Below are 25,191 nucleotides of genomic sequence, written 5' to 3' on the forward strand. Positions count from 1 at the left end.
TTGTGATGCTCGTTCAAACTCACCTGTGGCAAATAACAAGTGTGGGCAATATGAAAATCACACCTGAAACCAGATAAAAAGAGGTGAAGTTCACTCAATCTTTGCATTGTGTGTCTGTGTGTGCCATACTAAGCATGGAGAACAGAAAGAGGAGAAGAGAACTGTCTAAGGACTTGAGAACCACAATTTTGTCTGGCCCATTTTGGGTGTTTTGTGTGAAATGATGTCTAGTTTGCCTTTTTTTCTCTGTTTCTTGTGTTGTTCCAATACACACAAAGGAAATAAAAGTGTATAAGAAAACATGTGTAATTGTAATAATTTTCTGGGAGAAGTACTTCATTTTCTGTAACAATTTCATGGGTGTCAACACTTTAGGCCATGACTGTATATATATTCTAAGGGTGGAAAACGCTTAAAGGGAAACGTGACAAATGATTCATGCTGCCCGGTAAAGACAAGCAGTAATGATCAGACACTGGCTGCTTTATTGTGTATGGAATGCTGCGGCCTTTGAAGATATACTTTAAAAAGCCAGTCTGGGAACATACTTCTAGGATGACAAGGCCAAGAGGCCGATCCCGGGTTCTTTCTTACCACCCTGCTCTCCAAGACTGACAGGTCTTCCTATAGACACCAGGGCCGGACTGGCCATCGGGCAGTTCTGGCAAATGCCAGAAGGGCCGGTGCCAGTAGTGGGCCGCTGCACGCCGACTCACCCTTCCCCCCCCAGTGCCGCCGCTGCCGCATTCAACTATACCGGCATCTATGTGGGCTGTGCTATACACTACTATGTGGGCTCTGCTGTATACTACTATGTGGGCAGTTCTGTATACTACTGTATGGGCTGTGCTGTATACTACCATGTGGGCTGTGCTATATACTACTGTGTGGGCTGTGCTATATACTATGTGGGCTCTGCTGTATACTACTATGTAGGCTGTGCTATATACTAGTGTGTGGGCTGTGCTGTATACTACTATGTGGGCTGTGCTGTATACTACTATGTGGGCTGTGCTATATACTAGTGTGTGGGCTGTGCTGTATACTACTATGTGGGCTGTGCTGTATACTACTGTGGGCTGTGCTATATACTACTACGTGGGCTGTGCTGTATACTACTACGTGGGCTGTGCTGTATACTACTATGTGGGCTGTGCTATATACTAGTGTGTGGGCTGTGCTGTATACTACTATGTGGGCTGTGCTGTATACTACTGTGGGCTGTGCTATATACTAGTGTGTGGGCTGTGCTGTATACTACTATGTGGGCAGTGCTGTATACTACTGTGTGGGCTGTGCTGTATACTACTATGTGGGCTGTGCTGTATACTACTATGTGGGCTGAGCTATACACTACTATGTGGGCTCTGCTGTATACTGCTATGTGGGCTGTGCTATACACTACTATGTGGGCAGTGCTGTATTACTATGTGGGCTGTGCTATACACTACTATGTGGGCAGTGCTGTATACTACTATGTGGGCTGTGCTATATACTACTACGTGGGCTGTGCTGTATACTGCTACATGGGCTGTGCTGTATACTGCTACATGGGCTGTGTTATCTACTATGCGGGTTGTGCTATATACTATGGGGGTATGTTATATTCTATGGGGGAGGCCGTGTTATATACTATGTGGCTGTTATATACTATTGTGGGGGTATATTATATTCTATGGGGGAGGCTGTGTTATACTATGGGGGCTGCATTATATTCTGTGGGGGCTACATTATATATTATGGGGAGGTGGGCTGTATTATATTCTATGGGGTGGCTGCATTATACTCTGGGGTGGCTGCATTATATTATGTAGGGTGGTGGCTGCTTTGTACTATATGTGGACTCCATTATACTGTATCGAGGATTATGGGGAATACGTTATACTATATGAAGAACTATGGGGTGCATTATACTATGGGAAGTGAATTGTACTACATGGATGACTATGGCGGTGCACTATGAGGAGTGTATTATGCTAAATTGAGGACTATGACGAGTGTATTATGCTATATGGAGGACTGAGCAGTGTATTTTAATATATGGAGGACTATAGGGAGTGTATTATACTATATGGAGGACTGTGGTGCACATTATAATATATGGAGGCCTATGGGCTGCATTTTACTAAACAAGTAAAATGCTGCATATTCCTCAGCTGGTGGAAAGAGGCCGGGAAACAAGCGTTGAACAACTTCAGTATTGTTGAGCAAACTCATTTAGCGGCCTGGGATCAGGGCATGTAAATACAACCGAAATGCTTTTGTGTGATGTGCAATATGTTAGCATTTGGGGCCCCATTTTAAACTTTGCCTAGGTGTAGGGCCCCACTTTGCCTAAAACTGGCCCTGCCTACAAGTGTACAAAGATATTATACAGTCACCATGTGGCAAGTGGGCCTGTGTAACTTCAAATGCCAGGGCTGAATTTTAGTCCCAGTCCGGCCCTGATAGACACATATAGGGTAAATCCTGTCAGTCTAGAAGAGCGGGGTGGGAAGAACCTGCCTCAGACTAGTCATCCAAGAAGCATGGTCCTCGGCCGGCTAAGTATATTTTCTCTGAAATGGCGCCGAGGTTCAGAGTACAACATACTCCGATAACGCAGCCAAAGCCTGATTCTGCCCAGTTCCCACAGTGGACTTGAACCTGAGATATTTTTATTGCACTTGTACTAGCTGTGATATGTAAGATGCTGCTGGATGACGGATCCGGCCTGAATTGCCCACAGAACATTACCTGCTCGATGATCATTGTGGCCTGATCTTCTGCACGTTCTGGCTTTGTGTACAGCGCAGTTTGCAGCTGGAGACGATGGAGGTGGCCTCTCAGGTGGGTTTGATACTGCCCATTGCCATCTAGAGCCAACGCTTTCTCAAGGTGTTTAATTGCCACCTCAATTCGATCGTCTTCTTCTTCAATCTGAGCAATTTCCAAATGAATCTGGCAGCGCATTACGGTCATTAAACTGAAGAGTAAAGACAAAATGATATAGATGTGCGGCGTCGGGCAGTATATAATCAGTATTTCCAATCCCCATGAGGGAATAGATCCCATCTATAGCTATTTTGTATTCTGCAACCAATCTAGGAGAACAGGACATCATCACACAGGACTGTTAGCTGTACCGGCGGTGTAAAAAAAGCATTGTCCGACGTATAAGCGCTTTTTAAAGCCCCAAAGTTTCCCTTAAAGACCGGCTATATCTTCTGACAAGTATAAATTAGTACATAAGTGTTTCCCTAAATCAGTAATCATGTGATCACCGAGTGACAGGATTGGACCGAAGCTGCTGAATTTTAGCAGAACTACATGTGCACCCAGGAAAATTAATATCCCCTGTAACTGGGGATAATATGCTATCCTCGGTAACAGGGAAATCAACAATAAAACCTATATTTCCATTCCATTATTTTTGTTTTGGCTTTATTTTTTTTTATTGATTTCATATATTTTGCCCCTCCTCCAATAAGATCACTCATGATACATTTCAAAATTACCATATAACGAAGGTATATATATAATATGTATTAATTTTCCAATGTCCGTTAAACGTCATGAATGATCTTATGCGGGCAAAATGTGTGGAATCAATAAAAAAAATCTAGAATAATAAAAATAGTAATAACAATAATTAAAAAATAGTAACAATTAAAAAAAAATAGTAATCATTACTAAATCATAAAAGACGAAACAAAAATAATTATATTTCATACATAAAAAAATAATTGTAATGGAAAAGAAAAACCAAATACAAAGTAAATTGTGATACTTTGTGCAATTAAATAATATATAAAGAAAAATTAAAGAGATGAATACAAAAATGACAGAAAAATTAAGCCACAAGTATCATGAAAAAAAAAGGCATAAATCTTTGGGTAATGACAGAGAAAAAAACTGTAAGGGCAAGTTCACATTTGGAGTTTTTCAGTGTTTTATTTCTGCAGCAAAACCTGATCTCTTGGCAGGAAATAAGCTCCTAAAAAAGCCTGTTTTCCTTGTTTTTTTGTTGCATCTTTTGCTGCGGTTTTGCCATATTTGATTTGTCTCTTGTGCATGCTGATAAGGCCTGTTTCACACGTCAGTGGCTCCGGTACGTGTGGTGACAGTTTTCTCACGTACCGGAGACACTGACTCACATAGACACATTAATATCAATGTGTCTCTGCATATGTCAGCGTGTTTTCATGGACCGTGTGTCCGTTTGAAAAACACGGAGACATGTCAGTGTTCGTGGGAGCGCACGGATCACACGGACCCATTAAAGTCAATGCGTCCGTGTAAAACACGTACCGCACACGGATGCTGCCCGTGTGCCATCCGTGTGCAATGCAGGAGACAGCGGTACAGTAAGTGCTGTCCCCCCAGCGTGGTGCTGAAGCCGCCATTCATCCCTTCTCTCCAGCAGCGTTCGCTGGAGAGAAGGAATGAAAAATCAATGTTTTTTATATTTTTTGTGGTTAAAATAAAGTTCCCGGCAACCTCCCCCCTCCCATCCCCTGTGCGCCCGCCCGCTGGAAATAAAATACTCACCCAGCTCCCTCGATGCTTCCTCTCAGCGCCGCAGCTTGTCCTGTATGAGCGGTCACGTGGTGCCGCTCATTACAGTGATGAATATGCGGCTCCACCTCCCATAGGGAAAAAATGCTGCAAAAACGCCTAGTGTGAACTTAGCCTTAGAGCTACATTTACAAAAGTACAAAAAAAAAAGTGCCTGGTCATGAATGGGAGTTAAATGACCAAGAATTGGACTGGTGACACATTAGGCCACTTGCCTTTCTATGTCTTCTAGCGCATCAGCTATAGACAGTAGCGGCTTCTTCAGGTGTTTGCGCAGGTTGTGCTGCAGTAAGGGCAGGCCCAGAGCCCACAATGTCGCGCACACATCCTGGATGGTGTCAGGTTCCCCGAGTCGGATGGCGTTCTGCAGCGTCGTCTCCAGCCTGTTTATAATGCGCAGCTGGGCCTGTATTGAAGCACACATACATTACATGGGAGACTACAGTACCTGCAATGTCCGTTCACCTAAATCCTTTATGACCACATTTTCTTGGTAAAAGAATTCAGGGATTTTGGAGTCAGAACCTCCAGGGAAAGTAAGGTTTTAAGTTATTTAGACAATCCTCATGTGCCCAAAGGAAAGGACCAGTAAGATAGGAAAACCATATATCTGCCCAATCCTAGGAGAAAGCGGGAAAGTAGAAGCAGAAAGTACAGAATAAGCAGCTGATAAAGGGAGGTCTGCCGCATGTTATGGCAACAGAGGACCTATAGGTTTTCTGTAGTTATTGTTTGCAGAGTCAAAGACAAATTCCACATTAAATACAGTTATATACAGAGACAATAACTTCCCAATACATGACTGTGCCATAATCAGCACTGCAGCCTTGCAGCACTGGAGTCCTGGGTTCCAATCCCACCAAGGACATCTGCAGGAGTTTGTATGTTCTCCCCGTGTTTGCGTGGGTTTCCGCCAGGTTCTCTGATTTCCTCCCACACTCCAAATACATACTGATAGGGAATCTAGATTGTGAGCCCCGATGGGGACAGTGATGATAACTTTAAAGCGCTGTGGAATTAATGGCTCCATATAAGTGAGTAAAATACATAAATAAATAAAATAAATAAATAATACCGCCAAGGACTGACTTCAGTACTCCTTGGAAGTGTCTTGCACCCAAGTTAGAAGATTTAATATTCTTTTTAAACCTCATTTGAAGAACATCCATGGGTACTTTACAATGGTATGTTCTAGTGGGATAGATACAGTGTAGATATTCCATCCAGGTGGAAAATCTACAGCAAACAGCAGCAGCAGAAGCAACAAGTCTCAGCCATATGATGCAGTAAAAAATCAGCACGGGAATTGATCTGTGGAGTGAATTTTGAATTTTACAGCATGTCAAACTAGGTTGCAATATATCGGGTAAAGTCTGCATATAAAACTTTGAGGGTATGTGCACACGTTGCGGATTCTTCTGCGCAGATTCAGAAAAATCCGCAGGTAAAACGCCCTGCAGATTTCACCTGCGTTTTGACACCTGCGGACTCCTATTAAGGAATAGGTGCAAAACGCTGCAGAATCCGCACAAAGAATTGACATGCTGCAGAAAAGAAACAGCAGCAAATCTGTGCGGTATTTTCCGCAGCATGTGCACAGCGGATTTGGTTTTCCATAGCTTTACATGGTAGTGTAAAACGCATGGAAAACTGCTGCAGATCAGCAGCGTCCAATCCAATGCGGATCCGCAGCCAAATCTGCAACGTGTGCTCATAGCCTAAAGGAGATTCAAAGTGAAATCTGCTGGCGAAAAAAATCCACCCCATGTGAATATACCCTTAAAGAAAACCTGCCATCTCACCTGACATGTCTGTTTAATTAAAATAACTTCACATTCTCCATAAAATAATTCTGGAGTATCTTTTCTTCTACCTCTACCTTGTGTGGTTCCTCCGTTATTCCTCTTGACACCTGTTACCATTCTACTTCTTAACAAAGCATTTCCTTACACAGTCTCACATTGTCAGCAATGATTGGGCAGTAGTAAAGGGACCCCTCCCCAACTGGTAACACCCATCTGTCAATGTAGTCATAATTTCTAGGAGGAATAACAGAGAAACAGCACAATTCAGACTTAAAGGGACTCTGTCACCTGAATTTGGCGGGCTATGTAAATGCCCTGTGTCCTGTCCGATGGGCGGTGTTTCCTCTTCTTTCATTCACCCCTTCCTTTCCCGCTGGCCGCAATATTTTCTTGCACTATGTCCCGGAACACAGCAAAATACTTCCGGGACATAGTGCGGCGGCGCATGCGCACTAATGATTTTCGCATTTGCCCGCAGTTGGGCAAAGCATACTGCGCGTGCGCAAAGGCAAGATTGCATTGCGCACGCGTGAACTACGGAGGAAACCTACTGAAATTCAAGAAAATATTGTGGCCAGCGGGAAAGGAAGGGGTGAATGAAAGAAGAGGAAACACCACCCATCGGACCGGACACAGGGCATTTACATAGCCCGCCAAATTCAGGTGACAGAGTCCCTTTAAAGGGAATCTTGTGATAGAAATATATATATATCATGTAGATCTCACTTGCATGTATACTCCTTTAAGTCATATATACTTACATAAAGACAAATATATATATGTATTTGTATACTCAGCTAGTTTATAATCAATTGCTCAACTTAGCCACATGAGCTAGGCCAGATGGTTTTTGGTACTTTCCAGTATGTTTCAGACACCTAAAAATGGGAAGTTAGGCCAGATGTTCTGAACTAATGTCTTAAGAATGTTGCTGAATAGCAGGATAAGGGTGACAGCTATTTCCAAGAGTGCTAAATCAGCTTTTTGCTAGGTAGACTCTAGTCAGAATATGTTATGTACTCAGTCAGCCAATGAAATAATAGCTAGACAATATGGTAATTAACTAACAACCCCTAACAACCCCTAACCACTCCTTTCTATATGCAATTATAAAACTATGTTTGTACAATAAAATATCAGTATTGATGGAATGTTGTTCTGTCACAATGGTGTACAGTCCATTCTTGATGAGCGCTCAAAATACTCAGTCTTATTGGGAACGGCCACAGCACACACAGGGATAAATTTATCCAAACCAAATTTCCATATCAATATGTCAGCAGGTTTTTTTAGCTCATCAGAGAGCCGTATGATGTAGGCAAAAATAAGCTGAATTCAACGATGTATTATTTAGTTTACTGCGTGCAGCCGTTCTGACACAATCAGAGCTTTTAGATTTAGCATCAAGCAGAGCTGAGAAAGCTAGCCCCGCCCACACCACAGCTGCCCAGACCCACATCACAGCTGACCCGGCCCACACCATAGCTAACCCCGCCAACACAGCTGACCCTGCCCACACCACAGCTGACCCTGCCTACATCACAGCTGACCCCACCCAAAACAAGCTCTCTGTGTACAAAGTCAATAGACAGTGAGTTGCTTATCACAGCAGGGGATGTTGCCAGACTAGGTTAATCTCTTAAGGTACCGTCACATTAAGCGACGCTGCAGCGATATCGACAACGATGCCGCTGATGCAGCTGAACGCACTTCAACTTCCAAAAGTGGTGGCAGTACTAAAAGTCAAAGCACATGGAAAACTAAACACAGTAGAGGCACGAGGCAACAACATGGCGGATATGGCAGCCAAATAAGCAGTCAAAGGAAGACAATATGGAGAAGTGGGAGAGGTCGTAGAGCCGGACGGCTACTACAGGACAGCTGAAGACAGGAAACCTGACAAGATGACATCCTGGGATCTGCTCAAAAAAGCTGCAAGAGCAAGCCCCAAAGGACAAGAAGGAATGCTGGATGCAGAAGTGAGCAACACATGAAGAAGGAAGGGTATACTCAATGGACTACAAACCCTGTTTACCCCGAAGCATGTACCCTATGGTGGTCCAGTGGGCACATGGGCCCACACACAGATTAAAGACACAGATGAATGATCCGATTGGTGCTTACTGGTTCGCTCCAGGGATCCCCACCCTAACAGCCAAGTTCACTAGCAGCTGTCTGACCTGCGGCAAATGCAACCCTGGAAGAATGGAGAAAGTTCCCACACATCGTCTTGCCAGACCACTGTACCCCTTCCAGAGGATCCAGATAGACCACATCCAGATGCCGCCAAGTGGAGGTTTCGAATATGCCCTTGTGGTTGTGGACGTGTTCTTAGGATGGCCAGAAGCTTTCCCAGTGAGGAACCAGTCAGCAAAGACTACTGCAAAGAAGCTACTCTCAGAGACGAGATGTGCAGCTATGGGGTCCCAGAAGTGATAGAGGGTGACCAGGGACCCGCATTCACAGCAAATCTCACACGAGAGATCTGGTCAGCAGTAGGGTCAGACTTAGGCCTACACACTCCCAATCACACTACTTAGTGTAAGGCACACTTCCAGAGACCCAGAAAAGCTGTCACCATATGAAATTTTGTTTGGGTCTAGTCCCAGGTTAGGGGTATCCTTTGCCTCAGCAGCTGACTATGCAATATGATACTTTGTCTGCTTACGTAATTGAACTCAACAAGAAACTTGCTAACATCCATTCTCGAGTTTTTTTCTTCATCGCCAGATCCAGATTCAGTGTCCGGTACGTACTCCTTGAAGCCAGGAGACTGGGTGTTGGTGAAAAAGTTTGTAAGGAGAACACCACTCGATCCCAGATTTGATGGTGCTGTTCAAGTGCTGCTGATGACACCAACCTTTGTGAAACTGGAGGGAAGACCCACTTGGATCCACTCATCGCATTGAAAGAAAGCTCCCCTACCAGAAGATGACACCCAAGCCAGAATGATGTTGTGGATGCCCTGCCTGACCGAATAGATGACATACCTGATAAAGAATACACACCGCTCACTACACATGCTGCTGACTAAGAAACTGATTGCAACGAACCCCCGTTAGGGACAGATCTCCTGACCGCCCATTTGCGAAAAGTCTGTACGGAGTAGGGCGCAGGCGTTAGGCTTGTGTCAGTTCACCGGCAGCACAAAAGAGTTGCAGCGCTTTGGGACAGGAGGCTAGGATTAGGGCAAGTGATATCTAAGGGGGGCTTGTGATAGAAATATATATAACATGTAGATCTCACTTGCATGTATACTCCTTTAAGTCATATATACTTACATAAAGACAAATATATATGTATTTGTATACTCAGCTAGTTTATAATCTATTGCTCAACTTAGCCACATGAGCTAGGCCAGATGGTTTTTGGTACTTTCCAGCAGTATGTTTCAGACACCTAAAAATGGGAAGTTAGGCCAGATGTTCTGAACTAATGTCTAAGAATGTTGCTGAATAGCAGGATAACGGTGACAGCTATTTCCAAGAGTGCTAAATCAGCTTGTTGCTAGGTAGACTCTAGTCAGAATATGTTATGTACTCAGTTAAATACATTATGTACTCAGTCAGCCAATGAAATAATAGCTAGACAATATGGTAATTAACTAACCACCCCTAACAACCCCTAACCACTCCTTTCTATATGCAATTATAAAACTATGTATGTACAATAAAGTATCAGTATTGATGGAATGTTGTTCTGTCACAATGGTGTACAGTCCATTCTTGATGAGCGCTCAAAATACTCAGTCTTATTGGGAACGGCCACAGCACACACAGGGATAAATTTATCCAAACCAAAATTTCCATATCAATATGTCAGCAGGTTTTTTCTAGCTCATCAGAGAGCCGTATGATGTAGGCAAAAATAAGCTGAATTCAACGATGTATTATTTAGTTTACTGCGTGCAGCCGTTCTGACACAATCAGAGCTTTTAGATTTAGCATCAAGCAGAGCTGAGAAAGCTAGCCCCGCCCACACCACAGCTGCCCAGACCCACACCACAGCTGACCCCGCCCACACCATAGCTAACCCCGCCAACACAGCTGACCCTGCCCACACCACAGCTGACCCTGCCTACATCACAGCTGACCCCACCCAAAACAAGCTCTCTGTGTACAAAGTCAATAGACAGTGAGTTGCTTATCACAGCAGGGGATGTTGCCAGACTAGGTTAATCTCTTAAGGTACTGTCACATGAAGCGACGCTGCAGCGATATCGACAACGATGCCGATCGCTGCAGCGTCGCTGTGTGGTCGCTGGAGAGCTATCACAAAGACAGCTCTCCAGCGACCAAAGATGCAGAAGTCCCCGGGTAACCAGGGTAAACATCGGGTTACTAAGCGCAGGGCCGCGCTCAGTAACCCGATGTTTACCCTGGTTACCATTGTAAATGTAAAAAAAAAACAGTACATACTCACCTTCTGATGTCCGTCACATCCCCCGCCGTCTGCTTCCCGCACTGACTGTGAGCGCCGGCCGGCCGTAAAGTAAAAGCAGAGCACAGCGGTGACGTCACCGCTGTGCTGTGCTTTACGGCCGGCCGGCGCTCACAGTCAGTGCGGGAAGCAGACGGCGGGGGACGTGACGGACATCAGAAGGTGAGTATGTACTGTTTTTTTTTTACATTTACAATGGTAACCAGGGTAAATATCGGGTTACTAAGCGCGGCCCTGCGCTTAGTAACCCGATATTTACCCTGGTTACCATTGTAAAACATTGCTGGCATCGTTGCTTTTGCTGTCAAACACGACGATACACGCCGATCTGACGACCAAATAAAGTTCTGGACTTTCAGCAACGACCAGCGATATCACAGCAGGATCCTGATCGCTGCTGCGTGTCAAACACAACGATATCGCTATCCAGGACGCTGCAACGTCACGGATCTCTATCGTTATCGTTGCAAAGTTGTTTAGTGTGAAGGTACCTTTAGCGATAAATCCTTCACAGTTAATAAACAACAGCATGCACTTTGAGAAGTGACACATCCCTGAATTCTGTGTTTCAGCCTCTATTTCCTGCTGTTTTTAGATTACAAACCAAATACCTGCTGAGAGATAACCTTTAAGAGAAAATTGCTCCAGAATTGTTATTTTATGGGGACAAATTGGAAAAATTGTTTACTAAAATAAACAAGCCTGGAGAGTGGATGGGTCATCGTTAATTCCTAGGGAAGGTGCAGGTTACACTCCCACTTTATGGTCTGCATTTCTAGATATTGTAGCGTGAGCAATAATTCAGAAAAGGACACACGGAATTTTTTTTTTTTTATCAGAATGAAAAACCCAATACAATTAAGATCCCAGCAAGACCCCAGTGCGTACCTCAACAGCACTTTTAGTATAGCTATCAACCTGTTGGCCAAGGTTAAGGACTTGAAGGTCACTTTCAAGACATTCTAGGGTTATGAGGGTTTTTGGATCCTAAAACAAAACAGACAGATAAACATTAACAAAAAACACTAATTCTAAAATAAATCTCCAGTGATCAGTCGTAATCTTCCGAGGAACTCAGCAGCATTTGTTCAGTACTCTGCAACATCACCACAATGGAACTTAGAGTTAACGCCAAGCATACACAATACACTAAAGTTGGCCGAACCCACCGATATCGACAGGTTTGGCTGACTGATGCGTATGGGGGTGCTGGCCAACTGATCGTCAGGAGAGATGTCTACCAGGAATGTCTGAGTTTGGACTGCCGATCGCATTGGTCTCCCTGAGATTAGCAGCTTTCTCATAGAGAATACAGGAGCACTTGGCTGGGACAGCGCTCCTGGGTATGAGAGGGTCGGCTGAGATGGATATCGGCCAAATGCTCAGCTGAAGCATTGTTCGATCAATGTCTATTTCTATTTGCCAGGTAAAGCGCGTGGGTGTTACCGTCGGACTCTGAATGCAGCAGTTGGGTGCATTTGTGACCACTCCTTCTCAGAGGATATCTCTCACGGATACTCATTGGTCGCGGCCTCTGTCTGTCATGGAAATCCAAGTCGCTGATTGGTCGCGGCAAAACAGCCACGACCAATCAGCAACGGGCACAGTCCGGCGGAAAAATGGCCGCTCCTTACTCCCCGCAGTCAGTGCCCGGCGCCCGCATACTCCCCTCCATTCACCGCTCACACAGGGTTAATGCCGGCGGTAACGGACCGCGTTATGCCGCGGGTAACGCACTCCGTTACCGCTGCTATTAACCTTGTGTGTCCCGAACTTTTTACTATTGATGCTGCCTATGCGGCATCAATAGTAAAAGGATCTAATGTTAAAAATAATTAAAAAAATAAAAATAGTTATATACTCACCGTCCGTCGGTCCCCTGATCAGGAACAGGCCTTTCCCGCTCCTTGCGACGCTCCGGTGACCGCTCCATGCATTGCGGTCTCGCGAGATGATGACTTAGCGGTTTCGCGACACCGCTACGTCATCATCTCGCGAGACTGCAATGCACTTGCAGCGCCCCAGAGTCCTGGTCGTTGCAGTACTGGTGCTCCACCGCTAAGGGGGGCTATGGTACGTCTGATGGCACTGAAGGAGTTCATCTGACCAGGTATCACAGACACCAATACATTTCACAGTCTGGCCTCCAGGGGGAGCTAAGGGCACTATGCATTAGGCCACTCCTCACAGTCTGGTAAAACTGGGGGTTGGATAGGAAGTTAGTTCAGAAAGCTGACTGGGTTGGAACCAGGCAACAACTTGTGGCAGAGGGTGTTGTAGGGGAAGATTCAGAGGGGTCCCTGTCAGGGGTGGGATCCTGACAGAGGCCTAGTGACCAGAGAGAACGTTACGGGACCGCGCCTGCACGATATAGCGGCGGTACCCCAAGAAAGGACAAGAAGCGAGGTTTATTGTGCTGAGTGAGAAACGAGATCAACGCAACAAGGAGAATACCAGTAGGAGTCGTGCTGTAAGACAAGGCAACATCCTACTGAGGCGCGTAACCGGTGGCCGGAACGCCGAGGAAGTATAGAGCTCCAGGCCAAACTTCAAACCTACGGCAGGACAGTCAGTTATAGGCGGGCTGTCTCACCCAATTGACCTAGGAAGACACAGGAGGGGTAACAACAGGAGTGGGGCGACGCTAGAGTCCCGGAAGAGCTCCGAGCCTCCCCGTCATACGGGTGCTTCCTAACCATAAGATCTGGGGGACGTGGAAGAACATCAGAATCGAGTTGTGAGGGAACACGAGAAACAGACACAACAGTTGTGGGGACTATCCCGTAAGCACAGCAGGGGAGGACCACAACACACAAGCGCTAGAAGGTAGGCACAGATTTCCACCTGCAAAGGGAATTCTGGAGGTGCCATCGGACCGGCCGGACTTGCGCAGCCTGGTTAACCGTATTCCGGATTGAGGATCCTGAAGCCTTCAGTAAAGAGGTAAAGAGACTGCAACCTGGTGTCCTCGTTATTTACCGCGACCGGCATTTCACCGCACCATAACATCGTCACCATACCTCCACCTTCATTGTACGCCCCTCAGCAGGGTCACGGACCAGGTCTAGCCACCGTGACAACTCCAGAGCAGAGACTCAGAGGCCCGGTACCGGGTACCCCTCGGCCCTGCAACAGTGGGGGCGCTACAACTTGGTGTCACGAACAGGATCTACTTAAGCCTGAGGAATCGGGTCATGTGTGCCTTGGAACTGTGATTTATTGTGCTTGGACTGTGACTTATTGCAAAGACTGTGGATTGCCACCTGCCGCCAAATGTTCCCGCCAAAACCCGCCGCCATTGCAGCGCCACAGGGAGCGCAGAGGAAGAAGGAGGGCGTGCCATGGGAGGAGACTACCAAAGCGGCGCCAGAAGTAGTGACCGCCCCCTCCGGCTTCTGCTGCGAGATGACGACCTGCCCAGCAGCAGAGGAGAACCGCCCCCTGATTTGCAACGGCGGGACCGAGGTGAAGAGGGAGCTCGACCTCGGAGAAATGGCGGAGCCAGGTGCATGCGTTGCCGCCGAATGCCGGACAGCGATGACGATCAGCAAGTGCCCGAGCGGCGGCGAAGTGATCCCGGCTTGCCCTCACCCACTAGAGGCGGACTTGCGTCCACCGCCGGTGAAGGATCTGAACTCCTTGGAGCTGCCGGCGGAGGAGCCGAGCCTACCTATCCCAACCACGGAGCCATGGAGGGCGGAGCCACATCAAGAGGCCACCTCGGAGGAGCCGCGGTCCGGGCTGCAGCCGATTCCAGTGTCCTTGTCAGCGGAACGGATCGACACCGGTGGAATCACATCAGGCGCAGGTATGGGAAGCGCCCCTACTCCCCCGGCCGATTCTGCTCCCCCGAACGATCCAGCTCTCCTGACCGATCCCGCTTCCGTGACCGCTCCTCACCCCAGCAATAACTGTTTCCTCTCGGTGGAGCGGGTGATCCTTACCCCCGATACAATGGGGAAGCTGGTGCCTCCACTACCGACCAAGATGGGAGATCCCATAGATGTGAGTTCAGACGGGGTGGTCCTCCGGTGGGACACCCCCTGGATCGGGCCAGATGGGGCTCGGGAGGAGGGCCTCACCCTTGCTGTGCTCACTTGGGAACAATATAAACAATGTCTGATCCTACATTGGAAAAACCGAAAAGAGACCGAACACACTGATCCACTAACCGTACGGCGCCCAAAGCCTGCGCACGGCAGGAAAGACGCGGTAAAGCGGGGAACTGTGCTGGCCTTTCACCCAAAGCGGGGTTGGGGCTCCATACAGGAACCGGGACTACCGACTGACGTCTTCGTTACCAGTTACAACGTGAAGACTCCCTGCCGCGACCAATATGGTGACCCACTATTGCAAAGGGGGGATCAGGTGACCTACACCCGCCACCGGAGTGCGCAAGGATGGTGCGCTCGGAACGTCCAGCGATGTGGGCCTGAGGGGGTGTCACCTGTTGTCCCGACCATGACTGATCCGGACTTGACAGATCTTGTTACTATTGCCACTGTACGCCTTGTTGCGGCTACTGAGCTTGCAGCCAGGGTTGGCCTTCGAATCCAGACACCGGGTGACCTGACTGCACCCGAGAGACCAACCCTTGACACTGACACCGCATCAGCCGCAGGTCAGAGACCGCCTCCTGCGCAGCCAGAAACTGAGTAAGCAAGAATGCTTCATCATTTGTAAATAGTTAACTGATTGTCTTTTTGCTGTTTTGCTGCTACAACCCGATCAGGGTTAACTCTTAAAGGGATCCCTTTGTTTACCCGGGATCCCTTCTTTTGTTTTTGTTTCCTGTTTATTCATCATTGAAAGAACTGCTGAATCATGAACAATGCATGATTACAAACTTTTTGTACATAGTTTGCACCTTCTTAAAGGTGCCCTCTACTGGTTTTACACAAGAAAAGGACTCTTTGCGAAGACACTGGTCTTGGAACCAGCACCGGAGTCCTTACTGCGAACAGACTTGCAGCTTGAGAAGTTGCACTACCTCATAGAGACTTGGTTCCTTCTTAAAGGGAACGTTCATTGATAGCACTTAAAGTACAATGATGCCTTAAAGAGAAATAATGATAATGCTTACATGTGAAGTTATATGTAGTCAGACAGTTGATTGTAAGGAATGTTAAATAATGTGTTAGAGAATGAGGACAGGAAGTGAACCCGTACGGGGTTAGTCGGTGAGTCCTCCTAGGAGCCATACAGAGATGGCTCGGTGATCCTGAACTGAGAGATGGATGATACGTTCTATACTGTGTATAGTAGCAGAAAGGCAGTAGGCCCGGGCAGAAAGGGGCGGTCCTGAAACAGAAAGGGGAGGCAGTAGGCCTGGAGCAGATAGGACAGGCGGTCCTGCAGACGTAAAGAGGGAAAATGAAGAAAAAGTTGATTAGCCTTATAATGTTTTATAAGAAGGTCTTTAGTGGATTCAGCGAGTACGTCCTTAAAGGCAAAGTTAAATTATTGTTCAAAAAAAAGATTTTGCACTTAGCAGAATACCCGGTTGGGTAAGAAAAGTTATTTATAGTATGTTATTTAAAGAATTTAACCATGTTTGTAACGTTCAAGTGTCCTCACCTCCCATAAAGGGAAGCTCTGTTAAAAAGTTTACTTGTACTTGCATTTTCAAAATTGTATGTCTTTTTGCTGACATGTATTGTTGATTTCTTCCCAGTCCAGGAGTACTGGATTTAACCGGGGGGGAGTGCAGCGCCCCAGAGTCCTGGTCGTTGCAGTACTGGTGCTCCACCGCTAAGGGGGGCTATGGTACGTCTGATGGCACTGAAGGAGTTCATCTGACCAGGTATCACAGACACCAATACATTTCACAGTCTGGCCTCCAGGGGGAGCTAAGGGCACTATGCATTAGGCCACTCCTCACAGTCTGGTAAAACTGGGGGTTGGATAGGAAGTTAGTTCAGAAAGCTGACTGGGTTGGAACCAGGCAACACCTTGTGGCAGAGGGTGTTGTAGGGGAAGATTCAGAGGGGTCCCTGTCAGGGGTGGGATCCTGACAGAGGCCTAGCGACCAGAGAGAACGTTACGGGACCGCGCCTGCACGATATAGCGGCGGTACCCCAAGAAAGGACAAGAAGCGAGGTTTATTGTGCTGAGTGAGAAACGAGATCAACGCAACAAGGAGAATACCAGTAGGAGTCGTGCTGTAAGACGAGGCAACATCCTACTGAGGCGCGTAACCGGTGGCCGGAACGCCGAGGAAGTATAGAGCTCCAGGCCAAACTTCAAACCTACGGCAGGACAGTCAGTTATAGGCGGGCTGTCTCACCCAATTGACCTAGGAAGACACAGGGGGGGGTAACAACAGGAGTGGGGCGACGCTAGAGTCCCGGAAGAGCTCCGAGCCTCCCCGTCATACGGGTGCGTCCTAACCATAAGATCTGGGGGACGTGGAAGAACATCAGAATCGAGTTGTCAGGGAACACGAGAAACAGACACAACAGTTGTGGGGACTATCCCGTAAGCACAGCAGGGGAGGACCACAACACACAAGCGCTAGAAGGTAGGCACAGATTTCCACCTGCAAAGGGAATTCTGGAGGTGCCATCGGACCGGCCGGACTTGCGCAGCCTGGTTAACCGTATTCCGGATTGAGGATCCTGAAGCCTTCAGTAAAGAGGTAAAGAGACTGCAACCTGGTGTCCTCGTTATTTACCGCGACCGGCATTTCACCGCACCATAACATCGTCACCATACCTCCACCTTCATTGTACGCCCCTCAGCAGGGTCACGGACCGGGTCTAGCCACCGTGACAACTCCAGAGCAGAGACTCAGAGGCCCGGTACCGGGTACCCCTCGGCCCTGCAACAGTGGGGGCGCTACACACTCTTGGGACCGGAGCGCACGAGGAGCGTCGGTAACCGCTTCGCCTGGATCCGGGGCCAACGGAAGGTGAGTATATAACTTTTTTATTTTAATTCTTTTTTTTAACAGGGATATGATGCCCACATTGCTATATACTACGTGGGCTGTGCAATATACTACGTGGGCTGTGCAATGTACTACTTGGGCAGTGCAATGTACTACTTGGGCTGTGCAATGTACTACGTGGGCAGTGCAATATACTACGTGGGCTGTGCAATGAACTTCTTGGGCAGTGCAATGTACTACTTGGGCTGTGCAATGTACTACGTGGGCAGTGCAATATACTGCGTGGGCTGTGCAATATACTACATGGGCTGTGCAATATACTACGTGGGCTGTGCAATATACTACGTGGGCTGTGCAATGTACTACGTGGGCTGTGCAACATACTACGTGGGCTGTGCAATATACTACGTGGGCTGTGCTATATACTACGTGGCCGGCCGCAAACAATCAGCAACAGGCGCAGTCCGGCCGCGAATTGGCGCGGGATTTGAACCACGCTTCGCTAATTGGTCGCGGACAGCCGAATCCTGTGTATTCAATGTATTATTCTAAAATCTTCATAAATAAACTACATACATATTCTAGAATACCCGATGCGTTAGAATCGGGCTACCATCTAGTATGTTTATAAACCTATCCTGTGCCTTTAAGAAAAGTTGTGAAAGATTGCAAAGTGTAGGCTGCTGAATTTTGAATGCGGCTCTGGGTGACAACATGCTGGAAGATATACTGTGACTGGCGATCAGTGCAAGATACGTAACACAAAGTATTGGCTTTTACTTATAAAGTAGAGCTTTGCATTAATAAAATAATCTTATCCCAGAAGATCAATTACACATGCCATTTTTATATGAAATACAAGTAGGGATCGGTGTATGGTAGAGACGGGCGACCTACTGCTCTGCGGGATTTACCCTTCTACATCAGCGGTGGACGCACAGGTCAGGAGAACATATAGAGCGGCTACCAGAAAGGTCTCCATAGCTCCACGGATCTCATCTGTATGCAAGTCAGTGTCCGGAGGAACAGGGAAGCGAACACCCTGCAGAAATGTTCATCGTTCCTTTGTGCTTTTTACCAGTGATTATATCTGGTCTGTGCTCAGTCAGCAAAGCAGCCATCTTCATACTCATCCTTATCCCATCCTGAGGATATTCTTACAGTCATTGATCAATGTCCGACATTTCACACAGACCACATAAAACCCATCATTACAAAGGTCGGAGGTAAATGCTTGTTTTTACAGGAGGTGAAAGAAACAAAATTCCAGCAAATATTTATAATTATGTAAAAGTTGGCAGTGTGGTCCAATAGGCCAACTGTGCCTGAAGAATGGCAGCTGTCACCTTACCGTGTCCTTACTGGTTGGGTATTACACAAAAAGAAGTACCGTATATACTCATATATAAGCCGACCCGAGTATAAGCCGAGACACCTAATTTGCCTTGAAAAACTGTGAAAACCTATTGACTCGAGAATAATCCAGGTATGCATTGTCCCCTCATCCGTATCCTGGTATGCATGGCTCCTTATCCCCGTCCTTGTCTGCATGGCTCATTATTCCCATCCTTATCTACATGGCTCCTTATTCCCATGCTTGTCTGCATGGTTCATTATTCCCATCCTTATCTACATGGCTCCTTATCCCCGTCCTTGTCTGCATGGCTCATTATTCCCAACCTTATCTGCATGGCTCCTTATTCCCATCCTTGTATGCATGACTCCTTATTCTCATCCTTGTCTGCATGGCTCCTTATCCCCATCCTTGTCTGCATGGCTCCTTATCCCCATCCTTGTCTGCATGGCTCCTTATTCCCATCCTTTTATGCATGGCTCCTTATTCCCATCCTTGTCTGCATGACTCCTTATTCCCATCCTCGTATGCATGACTCCTTATCCCCATCCTTGTCTGCATGGCTCCTTATCCCCGTCCTTGTATGCATGGCTCCTTATTCCCATCCTTGTCTGCATGGCTCATTATTCCCAACCTTATCTGCATGGCTCCTTATTCCCATCCTTGTATGCATGACTCCTTATTCTCATCCTTGTCTGCATGGCTCCTTATCCCCATCCTTGTCTGCATGGCTCCTTGTTCCCATCCTTGTCTGCATGACTCCTTATTCCCATCGTTGTATGCATGACTCCTTATCCCCATCCTTGTCTGCATGGCTCCTTATCCCCGTCCTTGTCTGCACGACTCCTTATTCCCATCCTTGTATGCATGACTCCTTATTACCATCCTTGTATGCATGGCTCCTTATTCCCATCTTTGTCTGCATGAATCCTTATTCCCATCCTTGTCTGCATGGCTCCTTATTCCCATCATTGTCTGCATGGCTCATTATTCCCATCCTTGTCTGCATGGCTCCTTATTCCCATCCTTGTCTGCATGGCTCCTTATTCCCATCATTGTCTGCATGGCTCCTTATTCCCATCCTTTTATGCATGGTTCCTCATCACCATCCTTGTATGCATGGCTCCTTATTCCCATCCTTGTATGCATGGCTCCTTATTCCCATCCTTGTCTGCATGACTCCTTATTCCCATCCTTGTCTGCATGGCTCATTATTCCCATCCTTGTCTGCATGGCTCCTTATTCCCATCCTTGTCTGCATGGCTCATTATTCCCATCCTTGTCTGCATGGCTCCTTATTCCCATCCTTGTCTGCATGGCTCCTTATTCCCATCCTTGTCTGCATGGCTCCTTATTCCCATCCTTGTCTGCATGGCTCATTATTCCCATCCTTGTCTGCATGGCTCCTTATTCCCATCCTTGTATGCATGGCTCCTTATTCCCATCCTTGTCTGCATGACTCCTTATTCCCATCCTTGTCTGCATGACTCCTTATTCCCATCCTTGTCTGCATGGCTCATTATTCCCATCCTTGTCTGCATGGCTCCTTATTCCCATCCTTGTCTGCATGGCTCATTATTCCCATCCTTGTCTGCATGGCTCATTATTCCCATCCTTGTCTGCATGGCTCCTTATTCCCATCCTTGTCTGCATGGCTCCTTATTCCCATCCTTGTCTGCATGGCTCATTATTCCCATCCTTGTCTGCATGGCTCCTTATTCCCATCCTTGTATGCATGGCTCCTTATTCCCATCCTTGTCTGCATGACTCCTTATTCCCATCCTTGTCTGCATGGCTCATTATTCCCATCCTTGTCTGCATGGCTCCTTATTCCCATCCTTGTCTGCATGGCTCATTATTCCCATCATTGTCTGCATGGCTCCTTATTCCCATCCTTGTATGCATGACTCCTTATTCCCATCCTTGTCTGCATGGCTCCTTATTCCCATCCTCGTCTGCATGGCTCCTTATTCCCATCCTTGTCTGCATGGCTCCTTATTCCCATCCTTGTATGCATGGCTCCTTATTCCCATCATTGTCTGCATGGCTCCTTATTCCCATCCTTGTATGCATGGCTCATTATTCCCATCCTTATCTGCATGGCTCCTTATTCCCATCCTTGTCTACATGGTTCCTCATCACCATCCTTGTCGGTATGGCCCCTATGAGAAAAGCATAAAAAAAACATCCTACTTACCTTCCCTGCGCGCCCTCTCAGTATCTTGTTCCGGTGCCAGCAGCTCTTCCGGCTGAGTGATTACGTGTCCCCACTCATTAAGGTAATGAATATTCACCTCTCTCCACACCTATGGGAGTTGAGAGAGGTGAATATTCAATACCTTGATGAGCGGGCACACGTGATAGCCCGGCAGCTGCTTTGAAGCCGGGAACTGCTGCTGACACTGTGCACACTATAAGAGAAATGAATCTTCAATGCAAGTGCAGTGAATAATCATTTCTTTTTAGCAGCGGGCACAGGCTTTAGCCACAGCAGCCGGCTTCTGCCTCCTGTCACCCGCTGCTCCGTTACTCCCCCTCCCCTACCGTCTTATGGGACAATGATTCGTGTATAAGCCCTAGGGAAGGCTTTTTTAGCACAAAAAAAATGTGCTGAAAAACTCAGCTTATACACGAGTATATACAGTACTAGATGGTGGCCCGATTCTAAAGCATCGGGTATTCTAGAATATGTATGGATGTATGTATATAGCAGCCACATAGTATATAGCACAGGCCATGTAGTATATAGGAGCCATGTAGTATATAGCAGACCCGCAGTATATAACACAGCCACGTAGTATATAACACAGCCCACGTAATATATAGCACAGCCCACGCAGTATATAGCACAGCCCACGCAGTATAACACAGGCCACGCAGTATATAACGCAGGCCATGCAATATATAACACAGCCCACGCAGTATATAACACTGCCCACGTAGTATATAACACTGCCCACGTAGTATATAGCAGCCATGCAGTATATAACACAGCCCACATAGTACATAACACAGCCCACGCAGTATATAACAAAGCCCACGTAGTATATAGCAGTGTGGGCACCATATCCCTGTTAAAAAAAATAATTAAAATTAAAAATAGTTATATACTCACCCGCTGGCGTCCAGCGAAGCTGTCCCGATGCGCACGCAGCTGCTGCCAGCTTCCGTTCCCAGCGATGCATTGCGAAATTACCCAGATGACTTAGCGGTCTCACGAGACCGCTAAGTCTTCTGGGTAATTTCGCAATGGATCTCTGGGAACGGAAGCTGGCGGCAGCCGCGCGCGCATGGCGGACGACAGAAGGTGAGAATAGCAGGTTTTTTGTTTTTTTATTATTTTTAACATTAAATCTTTTTACTATTGATGCTGCATAGGCAGCATCAATAGTAAAAAGTTGGTCACACAGGGTTAATAGCAGCGTTAACGGAGTGCGATACCCGCGGCATAACGCGGTCCGTTAACGCTGCCATTAACCCGGTGTGAGCGCTGACTGGAGGGGAGTATGGAGCGGGCGCCGGGCACTGACTGGACGGAAGTAGGGAGGGATTAATTCTCGGCCGGACTGTGCCTGTCGCTGATTGGTCGCGGCCTGGCGGCCGCGACCACTCTGCGACGCAGTATTTCCGTTACAGACAGAAAGACAGACGGAAGTGCCCCTTAGACAATTATATATATATATATATATATATATATATATATATATATATATATATATATATTTATACATACTAGCTGTTTCCAGCCAGCTAACGCTCGGCATGTTCATTGCTATCTAATTAACGCTGCTAGTGTTTAAACTAAAGTAAATAATGACAACATTCAATAGCGCTTACGCAGGTGGTAAATCAGAATAACACTAATACATTTTATTCACAGTGTAAAATCAAAAGCAAACTGGATTCGTGTGGTAATGTGTGGGGACAGAGCCTCGTGTGGTAATGTGTGGGGACGGAGCCTCGTGTGGTAATGTGTGGGGACGGAGCCTCGTGTGGTAATGTGGGGGGACAGAGCCTCGTGTGGTAATGTGGGGGGACAGAGCCTCGTGTGGTAATGTGGGAGGATGGAGCCTCGTGTGGTAATGTGTGGGGACAGAGCCTCGTGTGGTAATGTGGGAGGATGGAGCCTCGTGTGGTAATGTGTGGGGACAGAGCCTCGTGTGGTAATGTGTGAGGACGGAGCCTCGTGTGGTAATGTGGGGGGACAAAGCCTCATGTGGTAATGTGTGGGGACGGAGCCACGTGTGGTAATGTGTGGAGACGGAACCTCGTGTGGTAATGTGGGGGGTGGGATTATGTGTGGTAATATGGTGGGGGGCGGGATTATGTGTGGTAATGTGGTGGGGGGGCGGTATTGTGTGTGGTAATGTGGTGGGGGGCGGGATTGTGTGTGGTAATGTGGGGGGGCGGGATTGTGTGTGGTAATGTGGTGGGGGGGCAGGATTATGTGTGGTAATGTGGTGGGGGGGCAGGATTATGTGTGGTAATGTGGTGGGGGGCGGGATTATATGTGGTAATGTGGTGGGGGCGAGATTATGTGTGGTAATGTGGTGGGGGCGGGATTGTGTGGTAATGTGGTGGGGGGCGGGATTATGTGTGGTAATGTGGTGGGGGGCAGGATTATGTGCGGTGATGTGGTGGGGGGCGGGTTTATGTGTGGTAATGTGGTGGGGGGGCGGGATTATCTGTAGTAATGTGGTGGGGGGGCAGGATTATGTGTGGTAATGTGGTGGGGGGTGAGATTATGTGTGGTAATGTGGTGGGGGGTGAGATTATGTGTGGTAATGTGGTGGGGGCGGGATTATGTGTGGTAATGTGGTGGTGGGCGGGATTATGTGTGGTAATGTGGTGGGGGGGCGGGATTATCTGTAGTAATGTGGTGGGGGGCAGGATTATGTGTGGTAATGTGGTGGGGGGTGAGATTATGTGTGGTAATGTGGTGGGGGGCGGGATTATGTGTGGTAATGTGGTGGGGGGGAGGGATTATGGGGATAAATGTAAGGTCCTGCACTTGGGTAGAAGTAATAAGATGTATAACTATGTGCTTAATTCTAAAACTCTGGGCAAAACCGTCAATGAAAAAGACCTGGGTGTATGGGTGGATGACAAACTCATATTCAGTGGCCAGTGTCAGGCAGCTGCTACAAAGGCAAATAAAATAATGGGATGTATTAAAAGAGGCATAGATGCTCATGAGGAGAACATAATTTTACCTCTATACAAGTCACTAGTTCGACCACACTTAGAATACTGTGCACAGTTCTGGTCTCCGGTGTATAAGAAAGACATAGCTGAACTGGAGCGGGTGCAGAGAAGAGCGACCAAGGTTATTAGAGGACTGGGGGGTCTGCAATACCAAGATAGGTTATTACACTTGGGGCTATTTAGTTTGGAAAAACGAAGAGTAAGGGGTGATCTTATGTTAATGTATAAATATATGAGGGGACAGTACAAAGACCTTTCTGATGATCTCTTTAATCATAGACTGGTGACAGGGACAAGGGGGCATCCTCTACGTCTGGAGGAAAGAAGGTTTAAGCATAATAACAGACGCGGATTCTTTACTGTAAGAGCAGTGAGACTATGGAACTCTCTGCCGTATGATGTTGTAATGAGTGATTCATTAATTAAATTTAAGAGGGGACTGGATGCCTTTCTTGAAAAGTATAATATTACAGGGTATATACACTAGATTCCTTGATAGGGTGTTGATCCAGGGAACTAGTCTGATTGCCGTATGTGGAGTCGGGAAGGAATTTTTTTCCCCAGTGTGGAGCTTACTCTTTGCCACATGGTTTTTTTTTGCCTTCCTCTGGATCAACATGTTAGGGCATGTTAGGTTAGGCTATGGGTTCAACTAGATGGACTTAAAGTCTTCCTTCAACCTTAATAACTATGTTACTATGTTACTATGTTATTATGTGTGGTGATGTAGTGGGGGGGATTGTGTGGTAATGTGGTGGGGGGTGGGATTGTGTGTGGTGATGTGGTGGGGGGGCGGGATTATGTGTGGTAATGTGGTGGGGGGCGGGATTGTGTGTGGTGATGTGGGGGGCGGAGCTACTGTGCAGGGGGCGGGATTAGTGAGTAATCACGATGCCTCTTATATATATAGATATATATACAGTATATGATATATGGATTGA

At 47.0% G+C, this 25,191-nt stretch overlaps 1 protein-coding gene across 3 annotated transcripts in view; it reads right to left on the reverse strand.

Annotated features, from left to right (window-relative positions):
- Window positions 1-25,191, reverse strand: part of CFAP46 (cilia and flagella associated protein 46) — a 254,459-nt gene that overhangs the window by 190,315 nt on the left and 38,953 nt on the right. For all 3 annotated transcript variants that reach the window (XR_013214466.1, XM_077258533.1, XM_077258532.1), the window contains exons 11-13: window positions 11,691-11,789; window positions 4,773-4,963; window positions 2,737-2,965 (exon numbers count right to left, since the gene is read on the reverse strand). Coding sequence is in view for 2 of the 3 variants with exons in the window: in XM_077258533.1 (XP_077114648.1) it covers window positions 2,737-2,965; window positions 4,773-4,963; window positions 11,691-11,789 (519 nt within the window). In the remaining variant the exon portion in view is untranslated. The remainder of the gene's footprint in view (window positions 1-2,736; window positions 2,966-4,772; window positions 4,964-11,690; window positions 11,790-25,191) is intronic.

Source organism: Ranitomeya variabilis, chromosome 4, assembly GCF_051348905.1.
Source record: "Ranitomeya variabilis isolate aRanVar5 chromosome 4, aRanVar5.hap1, whole genome shotgun sequence".
In the NCBI taxonomy this organism is placed as follows: Eukaryota; Metazoa; Chordata; class Amphibia; order Anura; family Dendrobatidae; genus Ranitomeya; species Ranitomeya variabilis.